The sequence below is a fragment of the Triticum urartu genome, chromosome 3A (assembly GCF_056163025.1).
Source record: "Triticum urartu cultivar PI428250 chromosome 3A, HENAU_Tu73, whole genome shotgun sequence".
Taxonomy (NCBI): Eukaryota; Viridiplantae; Streptophyta; class Magnoliopsida; order Poales; family Poaceae; genus Triticum; species Triticum urartu.
This window is the reverse complement of record NC_141875.1, coordinates 45,412,996-45,435,852: the sequence shown is the minus strand read 5'-3', so window position 1 is coordinate 45,435,852 and position 22,857 is coordinate 45,412,996. Positions and strand designations below refer to the sequence as shown.

At 47.8% G+C, this 22,857-nt stretch overlaps 2 protein-coding genes and 1 pseudogene across 2 annotated transcripts; all 3 read right to left on the bottom strand.

Moving 5' to 3' along the window:
- Nucleotides 1–314: 314 nt before the first annotated feature.
- Nucleotides 315–2,196, bottom strand: LOC125547863 (desmethyl-deoxy-podophyllotoxin synthase). Its single transcript, XM_048711609.2, has 2 exons — nt 1,230–2,196; nt 315–1,120 (listed from the first exon to the last, which is right to left on the bottom strand). The coding sequence occupies exons 1-2, from the start codon at nt 2,160–2,162 to the stop codon at nt 491–493; spliced, it is 1,563 nt and encodes a 520-aa protein (XP_048567566.2). The 5' UTR covers nt 2,163–2,196; the 3' UTR covers nt 315–490.
- Nucleotides 2,197–6,829: 4,633 nt separating this feature from the next.
- LOC147978366 (uncharacterized) lies at nt 6,830–13,300 on the bottom strand (annotated as a pseudogene).
- Nucleotides 13,301–13,695: 395 nt separating this feature from the next.
- On the bottom strand, nt 13,696–15,920 carry LOC125547862 (premnaspirodiene oxygenase). Its single transcript, XM_048711608.2, has 2 exons — nt 14,978–15,920; nt 13,696–14,663 (listed from the first exon to the last, which is right to left on the bottom strand). Exons 1-2 carry the CDS (start codon nt 15,875–15,877, stop codon nt 14,028–14,030), a joined length of 1,536 nt encoding a protein of 511 aa, XP_048567565.2. The 5' UTR covers nt 15,878–15,920; the 3' UTR covers nt 13,696–14,027.
- Between the last annotated feature and the right edge of the window lie 6,937 nt (nt 15,921–22,857).

The following is a 22,857-nucleotide window of genomic DNA, read 5'->3' as shown; positions in this document are numbered from 1 at the left end:
CTACTTCCCAACAATTTGCCGATATCATGATCAAGGGCTTGCCTACGACATCATTTGAGGAGTTCCGGTCCAGTCTTTGCGTCAGCCGCGGTGCCACTTCGACTGCGTGGGGGGGGGGGGGGGTGTTGAGTATATGTGTTATGTGCATATTGCGTATTGGGCCCGCCTCCTAATTCGTTGTATAGTTGAGGTCCGCGGCCCACCTTTGTATATCATGTATACGTGCATATGCACGAAAAGCAATACATCGTGCAATTCCCACAACATACAATATACAATACCAAATATACAAAAATTTGAAACCACGTCTTATGATGAATCTAATGATATATGTTTGACATACCTCGCAAACTGGTCAAAGTATGTGGTTTGACTTTTTTTTAAATCTATATGCACTACATTACATTATGGAACAGGGGTGTACCTAACTGTTGGATATCGGTAGTAAATAAAGGTTTTCTTTATGTAGAAACGAAAACCTTAGAGGGATTCACTCAGGAACAGTGACTTGAACAGTGGCATTCAGCCATAACTCGCTCTTCCTCCTTGCAGAGAGCCCGGACCCCTCCGTCATGTCCAGCTTAGTCGGATCGACGCCACCCGGGAGCTCCCAGTCGAAATGGTAGAGAAGGCTGGCCATGGCGAGCTCCACGTTGGCGAGGGCGAACAATACGCCAGGGCACATCCTCCGGCCCGCGCCGAACGGGAGGAACTGGTAGTCCGTCCCATAGAATTCCACCTTGCTGCCGTCGCCTTGGAATCTCTCCGGCCTGAACTCGTCGGCGTCAGCGCCCCAGCTGGCGGCGTCGCGGCCAATCGCCCAGGCGTTGACAAGCACCATGGCACCCTGGGGCACATCGAAGCCGAGGACGCGGCAGGGCTCCCGGCACTCCCGCGGGAGGAGCAGCGGGCCTGTGGGATGCAGCCGCAGAGTCTCCTTGATGACCAGATGCAGGTAGGGGAGGTCGCGCAGGGCGTCCTCCGATACGCGGGTCTGTCCGGCGAGGGCGCGTCGCACCTCGGACTGCGCCTTGTGGAGCGTGGTCGGGTTCCGTATCAGCTCCGCCAAGGCCCACTCCAGCGTCGTTGCGAAGCTCTCGCTCCCGGCGGCGAAAAGATCCTGCGTTTGTTTGTTTGTTTCAACGTTCAACTAGCGAGTTAGATCACCCGATCCGGCCCGGCCGGATTAATTAATCGGTCGTTGATTGTGAGAAGAGGGAGAGGCTTACGAGGATGACGGCACGGATGGTTCCCATGTCGAGAGGCACACCGTCAATCTGTGTCCTGAGCAGCACGTCGAGGATGACCTCTTCCTTGCCGCCGGTGCCAGCCGACCTCCTTGCTTGGTGGTCCTCGATGACCTTGCCCATGATACGGTTGATCTCACGGTTGCACGCCTCCGCCTGGCGCACTCCTCCGCTGCACATGCGGGCGAGACGCGACGACGGGAACAGATCGGCGAGGCTGAACTTGGCAGCCATCTTTACGACCTGCCGCTTCGCCTCCAGGTAGGCCTCGCGCTCGGTGATCCAGTCGCCCACCACGGAGCGCGTCGTGACGTCGGTGACGAACCTGGACAGCAGGGAGCTGAGGTTGACGGGCTCCCGCGACGCCGACGCCGACGCGATGGACGCCACGAGGCTGGAGACCTCGGCCTCGCGGGTGACGCGGAGCCCTTTGACGCGCCGCGCGCTAAGCAGCTCGGTGGTGACCAGCTTGCGGAGCTGGCGCCAGTGGTCGCTGTTGGGCGCGTAGATGACGCCGAGGCCGTCCTTGGTGAGCGCGCGGAGCGTGGCCGTCTGCGGCCGCGTGGCGAACGCGGCGTCGTGGGTCTTCATGACCGCCATCGCCGCTTCGGCCGACGACGCGACCACGAGGGGGAGCTCCCCAAGGCGGAGCAGCATCAGCGGGCCGTGCCGCCCGGCAAGGTCTCGCATGACATGGTGTGGGAGTGCGCCCGCGAGGCTCACGAGGTGGTGCAGGCTGCCGATGACCGGCAGGCGCCATGGGCCGGGAGGCGGGTTGTTGCCGTCTTTGTCTTTGCGTTGCCGGAGCCGGAGCTTGAGGACGAGAAGAGGGAGCAGTAGGACCGCGGAGAAGACGAGGTAATGGTAGTAGGAGTATTGGAGGTCTTGCCCCACTAATTCCTTGGTTGGGAGCATGGCGTTGTAACCTCCTTCCTTCCTTGTGCCTGAAACGTACGCACGATGTGTTGATTTGTAGGGTGGTACCGGCAGTGTCGCTATCAGATGACCTGGTAGGACGATATGCTTAATTAACGGCTAGCAGGTGAACTAATGTTTGATTAAAACAAGACGATTCTGATGCAAATCATATAGTAGTATGCAATAATTGGCGTGCTAAGCTGCCAGATTGGATCCTCCATCTGAATCGTTGCACACTAATAATAAAATTTGATTAGGTTTTGGACCTTTGCTTGCCATATGCCAAGATGCTTCTGCCCCATGCACCTTCCAAGACGTTGTCGTTTTGTTAGTGAGTAGGAACCCAACTAATACATTATTAGTGGTCACATGAAACAATCCCCAAACAAACGACAACTTCTTGAAAGGTGCATCTTTCTCACTCTACAACAGGAATCTCCTGTTCCAAATGACAAAAGTTGTTTGTTTGTTTGCAAGAGACGATCAAACATGAGTTTACTAATCAAGAACTTCAGAGCCTCGAGGTGGGGGAGGCCGCCGGCCATGGGTCATTCTGGGGGAATATATATGCTTGTCGCGCTTCGGGGCATAATGTTTGAAATGGGTAATGTTCAGGTGTCAGTTCTACCATAGTGTATCTGCGATCCACCGCCCATCGTACCAAACAATAAAAATCATTGGTATCTACGGCCCAACGGATCACCGGAGATCGTCGATTTTCTTGGACGAGGTGTCTACGAAAATCGCTAGGTGTCCCCTCCCGATTCCCATGGGAGGAGATTTTAATCTGATGCGTATTCACGAAGACAAAGAAAATCTATATATACCTACTATTGAAAGTAGAAGGTTCCTTACCCCGATGTTGAGAAGCAACTCCAGAAAGGAAAAAAGAAAAGAGAGAGAGAGAGAGAGAGAGAGATATGGGCTTTTGCTTGTTTGGGCCAGCTAGTCTACAAGTAAATACACATGGGCCGCATGCATGGTTGTGTTGGAATAGGTTAAGAATTTCCTATTAAATAAATCTCTTTTATAGTTTTTAAATGAATATGACTTTAAAAATCAAAACATTTAAGTTCAAAATTCTATAAAATCTCATGTAAATCCAATTATATACATCTGGGCTATTCTGTTATGCGTAACAGAATATTATTCCGTTACCCTACATGAACTGATGAATTCAAGTGACGCTTGAACTGATGCTTTCTGTTTCTGTTAAAAATCATCTTCTTTAGTTCAATTTTTTGGAATTTTTTTATCGAAACGGGGTGTGTAATATATTATTGGAAAGCTCTTGACATCTACATTACAATTTTATAATTTTTTTTTGCAAAACCTTTTTTTCAAAACCGAAAATGCGAATCGTATTTTGGACTTAATTTTTAACGGTTTGTCGGAATTGAGCAAATGAGATGGCGTTCGAAAGCTTGTGAAAATACGCATGTTCCATATATCTACTATTTTTTTTCAAATTCTATATGATTTAAAAGTAATTTGAAAAATGGTGAAATTCTGGGTGAAAAATATTTTCGCTGTTTTTTGCAAACGTTTTGTCGGATTTACGCAAACGATACAGCGTTGGAAAGCTATAAAAATGCGCAACTTTTGCGTATAGAAAGATTTTTCTAATTCCTTACGGTTTAAATACAAATTCAAATACGGTTAAAGTTGGTTTTGAATGCGATTTTGTTAAAATGTTTATTGAAATTGTGCAAATAATATACCATTGAAAAGCTACCGAAAATGCGAAACTTAGTCATGTTAAACATTTTCTCAAATTCGCAATCGTTTAATAATAATTTTGAATACGGCAAGACGGATCCTGCTGTTTTCCCGTCTGAAAAATAGAGTACTCGTACACGTATTGATATATGTGTGTGTTTGTACTGAGCTATTTTTTTAAAGTAATTTTGAATTATTTTGAAAAAAGAGTACTTGTACTGATGTTTGCATGAGTTTGTACTATGCATGTTTTCACTAACTAGACTTTGCTCTGTTTTTGGGTAATATTTTTGCTAGTAAATTTTCAACGGTTTACTGTATCGTTGCCCCTGTATTTGCATGGTTTGTATCATCGAACTGAATGATATTTTTTTTAAAGAAAATATTTTTTTTTGAACTCAACATTTTTTATGTTCTGAACTTCTCTCATTTTACGACTTGTAATGAAGTACTTACTAAGCAGAATTTTCATGGGGTTTCTTTTTTTGCTTGAACTTTTACAATTTGAATTTCTGCCATTTCTTTTATTCTGAACGGACCACCATTTTTAACTCGTACTGAGGTACTTACTACGCCCGAACTGGGGTGGCTGTCGCGTCTCTCGGCGAGGAAGAAGACGAAGCTCGGGGGCGAGGCTGGATTCGGCCGACGGCTGGTCCGGTCGGTAGGATGATGCGCAAGGCGGGGGGTGACTGGCGCAGGGCGGCGGGGCTCGGAGCGGCGGCGCATGGGGCGGGGATGGCGGTGCGCGGTGGCGGAGGGAGGCTGGGACGGTGCGCGGCAGCTGCCGGAGGCGGGGACAGGCCGGCGAGCTCGTCTGAGGGGAGACGCGCGGGGAGGATCCGACACCCGTCGACGGGAAGGTGCGCGGGGAGGGGCCGGCGCCCGTTGGAGGGAAGGCGCGCAGGGAGGGGCCGGCGAGCCCGTCGGCGGGGAGGCATGCGGACGGCCGGCCAGCGGCAGCACGTGGGTCGGAGGAGCGACCCGTCACGGCGCCGCTGGCTCCCTCGCTTCGGCTGCCGCCATCGCTCGCTCGCCCGCGACGGCTGCCTCCGGCGGTAGGAGGCGGGTTAGGTTGGGGTCGGGTCGGGGAGTTTCTGCTATGGCCTGCGCGTCGTGCCTTTATAGGGCCGAGGGGTAACAAAATAATATTCTGTTACTAGTAACAGAATAGTCCAGCCGAGTAGGATTTTCTACAAGTGCTTGTCACAGAACTAGTTAAGGGTTTCAACTGTACAAAAGTTCTAAAAAATTCTAAAAAAAATACTGAACCAACACACCTATAATATAACATGATCGAACAAAGGGATTAAAAAATACGACTGTATGTGTCCTGGACAAAAAAAACAAATAGTTCAGTATATATTTATGTCAGAGTGAGCTGAAATGCTTATTATTTTTACCGAGGACACATAGATGCATGTTTTGACAATCCATTTGTTGGATCATCTTATTACATTAGAGAGATGCTCCCATATTTATTTCATATATATAATATTTTAGGCTTAATGAATCTTCCATAAAAGCTATTTACGGATATCAATATTTGTAATTTTTGTTACTCCAACTAAATAAGTTAATCCAATTAAAATCCAAAATGAATATTTAGAAAAGTCCTTTTATTTTTTCTCAATATAAATATCCATCTAACTCCAAAAAATCAAATCCTAATCAATATTAGTGAAAAGCAAGCAAGTTTTCAATTAATCCTGTTTAAATAATTAACTTTTTAAAATTTAAAATTTGAGGATGTTACACTTGCTCGAGCATCCAGTTCTAGTATCGCCATCTGATGAGCAACTCAACCAAACAGAGCGGGCAAACATACAGCCGAGCAGCCAGTGATCAATTGATTCACCCTGCTTAACGTAGAAAGGGACACTGGGAGGCCATGACTCCTAAGGGCTAGCCATGTGAAGATTTTGGACTTCGAATACTACGGCTTCAGTGTACCGGTTTTTCTGAAAATTTGTGTACTGGTGTATGCATTTGTATAACGAAGTAACTACATATAATGTGTATATTTTCTAGAAAGGATTAGATCTATTATAAAAGTTCATCGTAACCACAAGGCATGTCAAACATAATAAAAATTATATATATTTCGAGACCACCAAATGACTACTATTGCCACCAGAACGAGCCGACGCGCTGTTGTCGCCACTACCCTAATGGAATCGGCTTTACCTTCTCGATGACAACTGGGAAGTTTTCGTGCATGTGTTCCTAAGGATCAGCACCCTGGAGACACAGTCTCATTGTTGAAACCTTGCATTGATCTGAAGCACCTGACATCAAATCTCGCCACATGACCGGAAACCCTAACCTCTCCATCCCAAGAAGACGGCAGAAATCTATGTCGGAGCTCTGTCGACTACATCAAAAATGGACGAACTCGAATAGGATTGAAGCTCGGAAGATAAACTCGGAGAAGAAGCGCCACCATTCGAGCGCCGCGCATGCGAGGACTAAAGAACCCTAACCTAAACTCCTAACCAGAGCGGAGGCACAAAAATTCTCCTCCCCGCCACTGGCCACCGGTGCAGCAGGCAGAGGCAGTGGCGATTCTACCAGGGGGCTTTAATAGGCTTGAGCCTACCCTCCAAAATCCCATTTCAGTAAAATATACCACATGATAATTATATTGAGGTGCTTTACATGAAAAAACTACAATGTATTTTGTAACAAGGCTTTGTAAATTAATCTTTCAAGCCTACCCTCCATTATCATGCCTTTTTTTCCTGTTTTTTTCGAAAAGGAGGTTTACCCCCGGCCTCTGCATCTCTTGATGCACACAACCATTTATTAATAAAGTTGCCCGAAGGTTCCAACAAGATGTCTCAAAAATAAACAAAGGTCTTAGGAACGAAAGAAATGCCACAAGCGGCCCAAAAAATAAAATCACAATTGGCGCCCAAAGACTAGGAGACTAAATGCCTATCTTATTAGTGGATCGCCATCCAAACCGGTTGTATGTATCCCGTGCAACCATCTCCCATCGGCTGCACCCAATATCCATATGCGCCCTGTGGTCTGCACGGCTGAGTAATGACCACGTATGGATCCAAGTAGACGCTCTGAAGATGACCTGCAAAAAATTAGTGATGGTTTGTCTGTTAAAGGCAACGTCGTTGCGACAATTCCAGAGAGACCAAAGTAATGCACATGCTCCCACTCGGGTATGCGCCGCAGACTTTGGCTCCACTCCAGCCAACCAATTATCAAACAAATGTGATATCGTGAGAGGTGGAGTTATATTGAAGCTAACGTGAATAGTTCGCCAAAGCAGTTTAGCAAGTGGACAATTGATAAATAGATGCTCTATTGTTTCATCCTGCTCACAAAAGCAACATCTTTTACTTCCTTCCCAATTACGCTTAGCTAAATTATCTTTAGTGAGAATGACACCCTTATGCACAAACCACATAAAAACTTTTATCTTCAAAGGCACCTTAACTTTCCAAATATGCACCGTCCGCGGGATAGTCCTAGTATTAATCAAGTCTGTGTACATGGATTTAACCGAGAAGACTCCTGACCTGGAGAGCTTCCATTGCAGAGTGTCTGGTACATCAGAAAGGTTAACCTCCATTAACCTACGCACAACATGTAACCATCTACCCCAACGCTCACCAATAACAGATCGCCTAAATTGTATGTTAAGAGGAACGGAGCCCATCACTGTAGCAACGGAAACCTCTTTCCGTTGTGTAATGTTGTAAAGGGACGGATACTGCAAGGCCAGTGGTGAGTCACCTAACCAAGTATCTTCCCAGAATCTAGTTTCACGTCCATTCCCGACAATGAACTTAGTCCTGCTGAAGAAGGCTACCTTCATCTTCATAACCCCTTTCCAGAACGGTGAGTCAGACGGTTTGGCCGTAACCTGGGCTAGAGTTTTGGCATAGAGATATTTGTTACGCAGAAGCTGAGCCCAAACTCCATCTGATTCTATCGATAAATGGTACAGCTATTTGCTGAGTAAACACCTATTTTTCACCTCCAAATTTTCAATTCCCAAGCCTCCCTGATCCTCAGGTCTGCAAATTACATCCCATTTTGCCAACCTATATTTATTTTTGTTCTCATCAATTTGCCAAAAGAATCTAGATCGATAAAAATCCAATCTTTTTCGTACCCCAACCGGGACTTCAAAGAAAGAGAGGAGGAACATGGGCATACTTGTGAGTACAGAATTAATAAGCACCAATCTTCCTCCATAAGACAAAAGTTTGCCCTTCCAGCAACTCAGTCTCTTTTCAAACCGATCCTCGATACATTTCCACTCTTTATTAGTGAGCTTGCGGTGATGAATCGGAATCCCTAAATACGTGAAGGGTAACGTGCCTAATTCACACCCGAACAACTGCTTGTAAGTTTCTTGTTCTTCTTTGGCGCGTCCAAAGCAAAACAGCTCGCTCTTATTAAAATTAATCTTCAACCCTGATAGCTCTTCGAAAAGGCAAAGCACTAACTTCATGTGTCTGGCCTTGACAAGGTCATGTTCCATGAAAATGATTGTATCATCGGCATATTGAAGAATGGATACCCCACCCTCAACTAGATGTGGGATAAGACCACCTACTTGGCCGTCTTGTTTTGCTCTATTAACAAGAACAACCAACATATCAACAACCACATTAAAAAGGATTGGAGACATCGGATCTCCCTGTCTCAATCCTTTTAGCGTCTGGAAGTATTGACCAATATCGTCATTTACTTTGATGCCAACACTGCCACCTTGTACAAATGATTCGACCTGCTTCCTCCAAGCCTCATCGAATCCTTTCATACGCAAGGCCTGCTGTAAGAATGGCCATTTCACTTTATCGTATGCCTTTTCAAAATCCACTTTGAAGACCACCCCATCGAGTTTCTTCGAGTGAATTTCTTGCAAGGTCTCATGAAGAACGAGCACTCCCTCGAGAATGTGTCGTCCTGGCATGAAGGCAGTCTGGGTTGGTTGTACCACAGAATGGGCAATCTGGGTCAAACGGTTTATGCCAACCTTTGTGAAGATCTTGAAGCTCACATTGAGCAAACATATCGGCCTAAATTGCTCGATGCGAATCACTTCCGCCTTCTTCGGTAACAACGTGATAGTACCAAAGTTAAGCTTAAAAAGCTGAAGGTGGCCATTAAATAGATCCTGGAACATGGGCATCAAGTCGCCTTTAATAATACCCCAACATTTCTTATAAAACTCAGCTGGGAATCCATCCGGACCAGATGCCTTGTTATTTTCCATTTGGGATATCGCATCAAACACCTCCTTCTCTGTAAAAGGTGCAGTGAGCACTTCGTTCTCTTCCTCCCTCAGCTGAGGAAGGTCGTCCACCATGCTCTCATCGAGGGTGACATAGTTCTCTAATAATTGGTAATATACAATTTTAGATTTTCATGACCAACTATCGTACCCTCATCTTGTTCAAGTTGAATTATTCTCTTTTTCCTATGTTTCCCGTTGGCAATCATATGGAAAAATTGAGTATTGTTATCGCCTTGAACAACCTGGCGCACTTTCGCTCTAAGTGCCCATTTCAATTCCTCTTCTCTAAGAAGCTTTGCCAGACTAACCTCAGCTTCTCTTTTAGCCACTCGCTCATCCATCTCCAGCGCAGTGCTTTCAGCTTTTATGTCAAGGTCATTGATAACCATTAACAATCGTTCTTTCTCTTTTCTATACACACCACTATTGTTCTTAGCCCATCCTCGCAAGAACTGTCTAAGATGTCTAATCTTATACTGCCATCGATCAATATGCGACTCTCCCCTATGTTCCTTCACCCATTCCCTTATGATTAACTCAAGGAAATCCTCTCTCTCGAACCACGCCGTTTCAAAAGAGAAAACATTCTTGTTCCCATGGCGAGCCGCCTCACCAGAGTCTACAAAAAGGGTGTATGATCATATATTCCCCTCTGTAACGCCTGCATCGTCACTAGCGGGAATTTTTGTTCCCACTCTATACTTGTGAGGACTCTATCAAGTTTTTCATAAGTTGGATTTGGAAGAGTATTAGCCCAAGTAAATTGCCTCCCCGTGAGATCAATCTCTCGCAAGTCTAGGCTTTCAATGATCGCATTAAACATGAAAGACCATCGGCCATCAAAATTGTCATTATTTTTCTCTTCTTGTCTTCTGATAATGTTAAAGTCACCACCAACGAGAATAGGTAAACTATCATCCCCACAAATCCTAACTAAATCTGTGAGGAAGTCCGGTTTTAGCTCTGGCTGCGCCGCCCCATACACAGCTACTAAAGCCCACCTGAACCCGTCAGCTTTCGACCGCACATGGAACTTAACTGCAAACTCCCCCCAGAATACATCTAATACTTCAAGGGACTCGCAGTTGACACCGAGGAGTATCCCGCCAGATCTTCCCTGAGGTGGCAGACAATGCCAATCAAAGTCAAGACCACCTGAGATCGTTCCAAGAAATTGCTAAGTGAAATTATCCCTACCAGTCTCAAGCAACACAATAAAATCAAGTTTGTACCCCCGAGAAGCATCCGCCAAAAACCTACGCTTAGCCAAGTCCCTAAGACCTCTGCTATTCCAAAAAATGCCTCTCATGAATCGTTGTGAAATTTCTTCTTAAACTTAAGCCTAGCACTTCGACGCACCGCAGAAAGGCCATATACCTTTTTTTGCGGTTTACGCTTTGGTGCCTTATGCATAATATCATTTCCAGAAAAGTGTAAAACAGAACAACTGGTATTTAAAGACAGACCTGTAGAAGACTCTGTGTCGCGGATCTTGGCCAACCGCATGGCACGCCCGAGCTGAAACTCATTTGTATCCAGCTGCCCCTGAATACGCCGGCTGGACCGCCTCCCACCCGACGCCGGATCAGGGATACCCCCAAAGGCCACTACCTCCGGGATAGAAATGTCCATCCCCTGACCGAAACGTGCCACTGAATCAGCCACCTCCGGCCTCTGGTCCTGAGCTGCTCGCACAGAAGGCGCCTCCACAGTTGTCACCTCCTGCGACAACTGTGGATAAGCCGTGTCTCCCCGTGGATCCGGAGAGGAAGAAGGCCCAAACCCCGCCACCACAACATTCGCCTCCTGCTGTCGTTGCGGTGAAGGAGTATCACGCCGATGCAAGATGTCCGGAGCAGCCGCCGCAACGTTGGATAATTCCGCGAACTCCACCGACGATGGAGGGACTGAGGCCGCCTGCCTGGAGTCGCTCCCCCTAGGTGACCTCGGCGCCGCCAAATCGTCACCACCCTCAGAAAAAGAGAACCGGACTGGAGATAGCGGAGGTAATTCCTGCTCAACAGGGTCATCTCTGGGCGGCTGTGGTGAAAGGCATATCGACCGCCAGAGTCTTTCCAATAAGAGATCCCAGGCTCCAAGTCTCCAAGAAGTCATTCAGCGGTTCCGGAGGAAGCCCATAAAATCTGACCCAAATCTGAGCAAGCGGCACTCCCACCGGATCATTGCACTTCCACTCATCAAACTCAAGAATACAAGCACTTCCAGGAACTTTACACATGCCAAACTCATTAATCTTGTCTAGATCAAACTTTGTAGGATAATCAACCTTAAACGTGGTCTCATCGATCCGAATAAGCGCCCACTGAAACGTACTAGAAACCAATCTCTTTAGTTGCAAAATCACTTGGTCCTCCGAAAGACTGCCCTTAGTCACTCTAATGATTCCAGTTCTAGCATTCTCTAGCCGTGGTCTACATGATCTCATCATAGGTGTCTCAAAGAACATAAGTTTTTCATCACACACACCATAAAAATTCACCACCGGCTTAGGAGCTGACAAAAGTGGGCAACCATCCTCATGTTTCGGTCTCAAACAGATATCACAGAGCTCTGTCGTACACCCTACCACATAGTGCCCTGGTTCACCGCAACGGAAACAATACGTTTTCTCCCTCTTGCGCTGACCTTTGCTCATCTTATCATTATCACATTTGTCAGAGGCATTCTCTACCATCGTCGGCACTGCTGGAACAACCACGTTCGCCAGATCCCGAACCACCGCAACTGCCTCCGCAGTAAGCGGCTTAGCTACCGGTGCAACAGCCACGGAAGTCGAGGCAGCCGCATTGTCCTCCGCCAACTTAGTAGTCTCAGTAAGCTGCGTCGTGTCACGGAGAGGTGGTGGGTCTCGACGCGGGACACGGGATCCGTTCCGGCCAAATCTGCCCGTACCACCACGCCCGCCTCTGAAGAAACCTCCCCGGCGAGGCACATATTGTTGAGTACCCACCGGCCCTTGGACGAAACCTCCAGTTGGGGCATGGAAAGCACGTCCGCCGGCATCGCCATGACCGGCGCCGACCGATGCTCCTCGACCCTCCCCATCGAACCGGCGCGCCGGCGCCCTAAAGCCACCTCCGCCCGTCGCTCCGCGACCATTGCCGGTCCCGGAATTGCCATAGCCGCCGCGACCATATTGCATTCCACCGCCACCTCCGGCGGCCCGGCCGTAGCCAGCCCCTCCATCTCTCCCGGCAAAACCTCCACGAGCAGCAGCTCCGTCGCGGTCGCCGCTGTTGTTCGGCCCAAAGGCTCCGCCGCGCCCTCCATTGACGGCTGCAGCAGACCGGCCCAGTCCCGATCCCAAAGAACCAGCAGGCGCAGCCTGATCCGATCCCCTCCCCGCCATGAGCACCGCGGCAAAGGATGCTCTGCCGATGGGCGGCGCGTCCGCTCGAACCAGCACTGCCCTTCTGATCCCGCAGGAACGAAAGCCAGGCCTTGCCCTCGTCGGCCGAACCCTAAACTTGCCCATGCTGGGTTGGGTCAAGCTCAGCAATTCGCACGGCCCATCCACCACCACCTGAGCCGCATGCTCAGAAGAAAAAGGCTGGGCCGCATGCCCTGAGCCCACCTGGATCTCACCCGAATTCAGCCCACTACAGCCCAGAAGCAAATTTAAATGTTCCTGCCTCGCCTCCCGGATCGAGATCTGGCTCGCCTCCGTCTCCGGTGACACCGCCGGCCGCCGCCCCTTCTTCCGCCGTCGATGAACCTGCAACCAAGCCCCTGGGGTTAGAAAATCCCCAAACGTCAACTCTGGCAATCTTACCTTGGGCATCGGACCCTTCCAAGGCCGCGACAAAATCCGGCGAAGCACCATTCGCCGGATCACCTCCTTGTGATCAGCTGCTGCCAGGCCATCCCTCGCCGGATCGGAAGCCGGCACCAAGGTCTCAACCACCCGTTGTAAATCATCTTCGTCGTAACCCTGATTCAACAAGTCGCAAATCAGCGACGATGGTGCTCCATCCAACTCCAGTGAACTCGGTGGAACCGCCGTGAACGGAGTCGACGGCGATACATCCTCTTCCTCACTGCCTTCCCCCTCGTCTCCCTCGTCAGCGAACGCCCAGAACCGGCCTCCCACCAGCCGATCAAGGGGCCGGCGGGCCGCCGGCGGCATCCCAGTGATCGCCAAGGGAGTCGCCAAGGGAGTACCCCTCTAGTGATAATACTATAATAATAGATTCGCCACTGGGCAGAGGGGAGGCAAATCCACAGGTTCGTTGATGAAGTCTGGAGGTGAAAGTTTAGACTAGCCGCCTAGAGTTAGGGTAGGAAACTAGAGATGTTTGTTTGAACTTGGTTATTTGTTGTCGGTATAACTAATGTTTACTAGCTAAAATAGGATGTGGCTAGGTCTCAGTCGAATCAAGTCTCAGTCAAGTGATATAGTATAAGAAAGAGAAAGAAAAAAAACAGAATTTTTTTATGTGTGAATCGTCATGCAAAATTAAATAAATATAGCATCGACTGAGACGTAACAAAGTCTAAGTCCACTTAGACTTAGAAAACTGCTAAAAATAATAATTTGTCAGATCGAGAACCACGCGCACGACAATTATATCCTCTGAATACACATTACATATATACATTGACAATAAAGAACACATCACACTAGCACACCGTCTGGCATGTACGCAACATCCTCCGACAAGCAACAACATTCAAAGCACAGCGCGAAACTGTTGGCATAATTTTTTACTACCACCCAACCCCAGCCATTATTATTGACGTACACGTACCTTAGCTCAAAATGACGAACACCACAACTGAGCTCCAGCTGGTAGTAATAGTAGTATGCATGGGCATGGTTGCATCGCTCAACCCTTGACTAGCAGTGCTAGTTCTTACTCTTGGGAGGAAGGCGGTGGTGCATAAGGGACAGCGCGGAGCATGAGGTGCGTCTTCCTGGTCAAGCTCAGCGACACGGTCTCGGTCATGTCGAGTCGATCGACGCCCTCCGGGAGGCTCCAGTCGAACGAGTGCAAGAGCTGCACCAGGGTGAGCTCCATGCTAGCCATGCCGTAGTTGAAGCCGGGGCACATCCTCTTCCCGGACCCGAACGGCGTGTACTCGAAGCAGCCGCCATGGAAGTCCATGCGACTCCCCTCGAACCTCTCTGGCCTGAACTCCTCAGCGTCTTCCCAGTACTGAGGGTCCCTCATGATGGCCCATGAATTTATGATCACTCTCGTCTTGGCCGGGATCACGTACCCGTTGATCTCGCAGGCCTCCGTGCTCTCTCGAGGCACCAGGATGGGGGCTGGTGGGTGCAGCCTGAACGTCTCCTTGATCACCAGGCCCAGGTACTTGATGCAGCTGCCGCTCGCCCGGAGATCGGTCTCGGAGATGAACTCCTTGCCGCGGAACGCCTCCCTGATCTCGCCTTGCAGCTTCCTCATCACCTTTGGGTTCATCATCAGCTCTGACATGGCCCACTCCATGGAGGTTCCTGATGTCTCTGTCCCACCCGCAAATATGTCCTGTATAGGCATGAAAATCTTATTTTAATTGATGCGTATATGTTTTTATATTTATTTAAAGGATCATTCTAAATGAATGCTGAAGCGTGAAGGTCTTATGAATTTTTGTGTTAGGTTTCAATTGACTGAAACTTGACCAAGTCTCAGGCAAGTGATATACTAGTATGTAGGAAAAGAGAAAAAATAAAAAAAAATTATTGTACGAATCTTCATGCAAAATCGAAAGAAGATATGTATTGACTGTAACAAAGTCTCAATCGACCGAGACTTAGCAAAACTGAAAATTGTACTGTCGTGGTAGTAGTAGCACTAACCAGGACAACTGCTTTGACAGTGGAGCGGGTGATGGGGAAGCCAAAGTCTTCATTCCCAATGAGAGCGAGGAGAACTTCCACCAGGTTCTTCTCCGACGCGGTTGACCTGCCACTCTTGAGGATTTTCTCCCTCTCGTCGATGATCTCCTCCAGGATGCCGTCGATAGTGTCACGAACGCCCTCGAGGTTCCTCCTCATGCCGGTGAGGAAGCTGAGGATCCCCGTGAAACCAGGGAAGAGGTCAGGGATGGAGAAGCCGGTGCTGTAGACGAAGCTGTGCTTGATGGCCGCCACGAAGTCCTCGGCCTTGCTGCTCTTCATGCCGAACGCCGCCCGGGAGACGATGCCGTTCGTCAATTTGTAGATCTTCCTGCTGAGGTCCAGCGGCGCCGACGGCCCGGCCGCCCGGATGTCCTCGACGAGGCTGCGAACCTCGTCCTCCCTGACGTCCTGGAAGGAGCGGATGCGGTCGTTGCTCAGGATCTCCTGGACGCACAGCTTTCGGAGCTTGCGGAAGTAGTCGCCGGGGGTGGGGCAGAAGAGGAGGTCCGTGGAGCCGTAGGCGACGATGTCGCCGGACATGAGCTTGGGCCGGGTGGCGAAGATGGCGTCGTGGGTCTTGAGGATCTCGCGGGCGACCTCCTTGGAGGTGACCACCACCACGGGCACGTGCCCGACGCGGAGGTACATGAGCGGGCCGTACACGCCGGCCAGCTCGCGCATCGTGCGGTGCGGCAGCGCGTTCACCAGCCGGTGCGCGCTCCCGATCACCGGCAGGTTCAGCGGCCCCGGCGGCAGCCGTGGTCGCGGCTTCAGGAGCTGGACAGCCGCGATGGCTAACACCGACACGACCAAAGCAGAGCACAGGTAGACAAGATCGTCGTCCATGGTGAGAACCATGATGTTGTGTTGGCTGTGCTCTTCCGGTTCGTGAGACTTCTTATAGCCCGACCGGATGCACGCACAGTACTGTCCACCTTGGGTGATTGGATTGCTTAGGTATGCACACACGTACAGCCTACAGCATAGACCACCGTGCCCATGACGACAAAATGGCATCGGGTGATCAGTACCAAACGAAATAATGCCTATCTGTCACTCCTTTTACTAGCAGATACAAACAACATGCATGTGATATTGGAGTTTACTAGAGCATTTGTTGTTTGCATCTGATTGGGACTTGTTCTGCTTGTCCTAGCTCGTGAACAAAATGGTATCGGAAGACGTGGACCCAACGAAGATGCCCGCGGCTTTACATGGCACGTCATATCCTGTTAGGCAAGATTAACCTCGAGATATTCTCGAAACATGCTTTCGTTCCTCTTTATAAACAAAGGCATAACCCAAACATAGTAGACGGAGAAACGATATAAGATGGTGAGATAACCTTCTTACAAAGCGGATCCTAGGCTACCTGAGACGCGTAGAAGGCAAGAGACTACGTTACCGAAAGAGAACACCAAAGAAACTAAGAACAACCCCACGCAACACCCTAGAACACGTAAGCTCCTCAACAACGCCCTCCAGCAGGGAATAGCGCAAAACGTCATTGCTTCTTAGCCACACCGGGCAAAGGGTCTTCACCCGAAACTCGGACTCGGAGAAGAGATCCATGCATGACGACGTCTTGAAGAAGAGAGCAGCGCAAAAGTGCGGAGCATTCACTCGGCACCGCACCCTTGTCACCACGAGGCCCCCAAGGCAAGTGCGACGTGCCTTGGCCCTAAATCCAGATCTGGGTGACATCAAACCGAGGACGCGCCTGAGCCACGATCCGCTACCCTCTCGACGCCCACACGCCCGAGAAGGTAGCCACCACCACCCCCATGGTGCCCGCCAGAGAGCCAGCCAAGCGAGCCGTCATCCAGAGCCACCACCCCGACATCCATGTCCAAGACATGACCCACCGCCGACAGCACAACGTACCAACCATGACAGGAGGAGCAAAAGAACGAAACTTCCATTCCTATCCCGGCATCAGACACAGAGTTTGGGACGGGGTCACCACCGTAGATGCCCCATCCTTGTGAGCCCATGCAGTCCCAGTGGACTACGGGGGCACAACTCCGTGACTCCCGATGATAGTCATCAAGCACCCTCGCACGACGCCATGTCTGTGGCCCTTGACGCCGCGCTGCCGACGATGAAATGAAGTCTTGACCACCACCGACGTCCACGGCACCCACGGAGGGAGGGACCTCTCCACTCACATCCACCCTACCCGGAGTCAAAACTCCAACTCACCTCGCGGCCCAACCAGATCCGCCCTAGTTCAAGCCCCCGGTCACCGCCATGCGGCCGTCATAGACGGAGGAGAAGGTAGCCTGCAACCACCCTACCACGCCGCCAACGAGTGATACGTCTCCAACGTATCTATAATTTTTGATTGTTCCATGCTATTATATTATCTGTTTTGAATGTTTAATGGGCTTTATTATACACTTTTATATTATTTTTGGGACTAACCTACTAACCCAAGGCCCAGTGCAAATTGCTGTTTTTTTGCCTATTTCAGTGTTTCGCAGAAAAGGAATATCAAACAGAATCCAAACAGAATGAAACCTTCGGGAGAGTTATTTTTGGAACAAACATGATCCAGGGGACTTGGAGTAGACGTCAAGAAAGGATCGAGGAGGCCACGAGGCAGGGAGGCGCGCCTGCCCCCCTGGGCGCGCCCCCACCCTCGTGGGCCCTTCGCAGCTCCACCGACCTACTTCTTCCTCCTATATATATCCATATACCCCCAAAACATCCAGGAGCACCATGAAACCTATTTCCACCGCCGCAACCTTTTGTACCCAAGAGATCCCATCTTGGGGCCTTTTCCGGAGCTCCGCCGGAGGGGGAATCGATCACGGAGGGCTTCTACATCAACACCATAGCCTCTCCGATGATGTGTGAGTAGTTTACCACAAACCTTCGGGTCCATAGTTATTACATAGATGGCTTCTTCTCTCTCTTTGAATCTCAATACAAAGTTCTCCTCGATCTTCTTGGAGATCTATTCGATGTAATTCTTTTTGCGGTGTGTTTGTCGAGATCCGATGAATTGTGAGTTTATGATCAAGATTATCTATGAACAATATTTGATTCTTCTCTCAAATCTTTTATGTATGATTTGTTATCTTTGCAAGTCTCTTCGAATTATCAGTTTGGTTAGGCCTACTAGATTGATCTTTCTTGCAATGGGAGAAGTGCTTAGCTTTGGGTTCAATCTTGCGGCGACCTTTCCCAGTGACAGCAGGGGCAACAGGCATGTATTGTATTGTTGCCATCGAGGATAAAAAGATGGGGTTTATATCATATTGCTTGAGTTTATCCCTCTACATCATGTCATCTTGCCTAATGCGTTACTCTGTTCTTATGAACTTAATACTCTAGATGCATGCTGGATAGCGGTCGATGTGTGGAGTAATAGTAGTAGATGCAGGCAGGAGTCGGTCTACTTGTCGGGGACGTGATGCCTATATACATGATCATGCCTAGATATTCTCATAATTATGCACTTTTCTATCAATTGCTCGACAGTAATTTGTTCACCCACCGTAATACTTATACTATCATGAGAGAAGCCACTAGTGAAACCTATGGCCCTCGGGTCTATTTTTACCATATAAGTTTCCAATCTATTTTAATTTGCAATCTTTACTTTCAATCTATATAAAAAAATACCAAAAAAATATCTTATTATCTCTATCAGATCTCACTCTCGTAAGTGACCGTGAAGGGATTGACAACCCCTTTATCACGTTGGTTGTGAGGTTCTTATTTATTTGTGTAGGTACGAGGGACTTGCGTGTGGCCTCCTAGTGGATTGATCCACGCAAGTCCCTCTTGTGGATTGATCCACGCAAGTCCCTCTTGATCAATCCAGTAGGAGGCCACACGCAAGTCCCTCTTGAACAATCCAGTAGGAGGCCACACGCAAGTCCCTCGTACCTACACAAACAAATAAGAATCTCGCAACCAACGCGATAAAGGGGTTGTCATTCCCTTCACGGTCACTTACTGGAGTGAGATCTGATAGAGATAATAATGATAAGGTAAATATTTTTGGTATTTTTATGATATAGATTGAAAGTAAAAATTGCAAAGTAAAATATATTGGAAACTTATATGATGGAAAATAGACCCCGGGGCCATAGGTTTCACTAGTGGCTTCTCTCAAGATGGCATAAGTATTACGATGGGTGAACAAATTACTGTCGAGCAATTGATAGAAAAGCGAATAATTATGAGAATATCTAGGCATGATCATGTATATAGGCATCACATCTGCGACAAGTAGACCGACTCCTGCCTGCATCTACTACTATTACTCCACACATCGACCGCTATCCAGCATGCATCTAGAGTATTAAGTTCATAAGAACAGAACAACGCATTAGGTAAGATGACATGATGTAGATGGATAAACTCAATCAATATGATATAAACCCCATCTTTTTATCCTCGATGGCAACAATACAATACGTGTCGTTTCCCTTTCTGTCACTGGGATCGAGCACCGCAAGATTGAACCCAAAGCTAAGCACTTCTCCCATTGCAAGAAAGATCAATCTAGTAGGATGAACTAAACTAATAATTCGAAGAGACTTGCAAAGATAATCAATCATGCATAAAAGATTTCAGAGAAGAATCAAATATTGTTCATAGATAGACTTGATCATAAACCCACAATTCATCGGATCTCGACAAACACACCACAAAAAGAGTTACATCGAATAGATCTCCAAGAAGATCGATGAAAACTTTGTATTGAGATTCAAAGAGAGAGAAGAAGCCATCTAGGTAATAACTATGGACCCGAAGGTCTGAAGTAAACTACTCACACATCATCAGAGGGGCCATGGAGTTGATGTAGAGGCCCTCCGTGATCGTTGCCTAGATGGGATCTGTTGGGTACATAAGGTTGCGGCGGTAGAAATAGGGTTTCGTGGTGCTCCTGAATGTTTTCGGGGTATGTGAACATATATAGGAGGAAGAAGTAGATCGGTTGAGCCATGAGGGGCCCACGAGGGGGGAGGGCGCGCCCAGGGGGTAGGCACGCCCCCTGCCTCATGGACACCTCGTTCGTTTCTTGATGTCCACTCCAAGTCCTCTGGATCACGTTTGTTCCAAAAATCACACTCCCGAAGGTTTCATTCCGTTTGGACTCCGTTTGATATTCCTTTTCTGCGAAACACTGAAATAGGCAAAAAACAGTAATTTGCACTGGGCCTTGGGTTAATAGGTTAGTCCCAAAAATAATATAAAAGTGTAAAATAAAGCCCATTAACTTCCAAAACAGATAATATAATAGCATGGAACAATCAAAAATTATAGATACGTTGGAGACGTATCAAGCATCGCCAAGCTTAATTCCTGCTCGTCCTTGAGTAAGTAAATGATAAAAACAGAATTTTTGATGTGGAATGCTTTCTAGCACGTTCTTCAATTTATTTTTCTCTATTGTGGCATGAATGTTCAGATCCGAAAGATTCAAGATAAAAGTTTATTGTTGACATAAAAATAGTAATACTCCAAGTATGTTAATCAAGCAATTATGTCTTATCAAAATAACATAGCCAAAGAAAACTTATTCCTACAAAATCATATAGTTTGGCCATGCTTCATTTCTGTCACACAAAGTGCTCCCATCATGCACAACCCTGATGACAAGCCAAGCAATTGTTTCATACTTAGCCTTTTTCAAACTCTTTCAACTTTTACGCAATATATAAGCGCGAGCCATGGACATAGCACTATGGGTGGAATAGAATATGATGATTGAGGTTGTGTGAGAAGACAAAAAAGGAGAAAGTCCCACATTGACGTGGCTAATCAATGGGCTATGGAGATGCCCACCGATTGATGTCAATGCAAGGAGTAGGGATTGCCATGCAACGGATGCACCAGAGCTATAAATATATGAAAGCTCATCAAAGAAACTAAGTGGGTGTGCATCAAACTTGATTGCTCACGAAGACCTAGAGCATTTGAGGAAGCCCATCATTGGAATATACAAGCCAAGTTCTATAATGAAAAATTTCCACTAGTATATGAAAGTGACCAATAAGAGACTCTCTATCATGAAGATCATGGTGCTACTTTGAAGCACAAGTGTGAAAAAAGGATAGTAACATTGTCCCTTCTCTCTTTTTCTCTTTTTTTGTTTGGGCCTTCTTTCCTTTTTTATGGCCTCTTTTTTTTCATCCTGAGTCTCATCCCGACTTGTGGGGGAATCATAGTATCCATCATCCTTTCCTCACATGGGACAATGCTCTAATGATGATCATCACACTTTTATTTATTTACAACTCAAGAATTACAACTCGATACTTAGAACAAAATATGACTCTATGTGAATGCCTCCGACGGTGTATCGGGATTGCGATGAATCAAGAGTGACATGTATGAAAAATTAAGCATGGTGGCTTTGCCACAAATACAATGTCAACTACATGATCATGCAAAGCAATATGACAATGATGATGCGTGTCATAATAAATGAAACGGTGGAAAGTTGCATGGCAATATATCTCGGAATGGCTATGGAAATGCCATAATAGGTAGGTATGGTGGCTGTTTTAAGGAAGATATAAGGATGCTTATGTGTGATAGAGTGTATCATATCACGGGGTTGGATGCACCGGGGAAGTTTGCACGAACTCTCAAGGTGAGAAAGGGCAATTGTTGGAAATATTCCCTAGAGGCAATAATAAAAGCATTATTATTATATTTCCTTGTTCATGATAATTGTCTTTATTCATGCTATAATTGTGTTATCCGGAAATCGTAATACATGTGTGAATAACAGACACCAATATGTCCCTAGTATGCCTCTAGTTGACTAGCTCGTTGATCAACAGATAGTCATGGTTTCCTGACTATGGACATTGGATGTCATTGATAACGAGATCACATCATTAGGAGAATGATGTGATGGACAAGACCCAATCCTAAACATAGCACAAGATCGTATAGTTCATTTGCTAGAGTTTTCCAATGTCAAGTATCTTTTCCTTAGACCATGAGATCGTGTAGCTCCCGGATACCGTAGGAGTGCTTTGGGTCTACCAAACGTCACAACGTAACTGGGTGACTATAAAGGTAGACTACGAGTATCTCCGAAAGTGTCTGTTGGGTTGACACGGATCAAGACTGGGATTTGTCACTCCGTATGACGGAGAGGTATCACTGGGCCCACTCGGTAATGCATCATCATAATGAGCTCAAAGTGACCAAGTGTCTGGTCACGGGATCATGCATTACGGTACGAGTAAAGTGACTTGCCGGTAACGAGATTGAACGAGGTATTGGGATACCGACGATCGAATCTCGGGCAAGTAACATATCGATTGACAAAGGGAATTGCATGCGGGGTTGATTGAATCCTCGACATCGTGGTTCATCTGATGAGATCATCATGGAGCATGTGGGAGCCAACATGGGTATCCAGATCCCGCTGTTGGTTATTGACCGGAGAGTCGTCTCGGTCATGTCTGCTTGTCTCCCGAACCCGTAGGGTCTACACACTTAAGGTTCGGTGACGCTAGGGTTGTGAAGATATGTATATGCAGTAACCCGAATGTTGTTCGGAGTCCCGGATGAGATCCCGGACATCACGAGGAGTTCCGGAATGGTCCGGAGGTAAAGAATTATATATAGGAAGTGCTGTTTCGGCCATCGGGACAAGTTTCGGGGTCACCGGTATTGTACCGGGACGACCGGAAGGGTCCCGGGGGTCCACCGGGTGGGGCCACCTATCCCGGGGGGCCCCATGGGCTGAAGTAGGAGGGAACCCAGCCCAAAGTGGGCTGGGGCGCCACTCCCCTAGGGCCCATGCGGCTAGGGTTGAGGGGAAACCCTAGAGGGGGCGCCCCCTTGCTTGGGGGGCA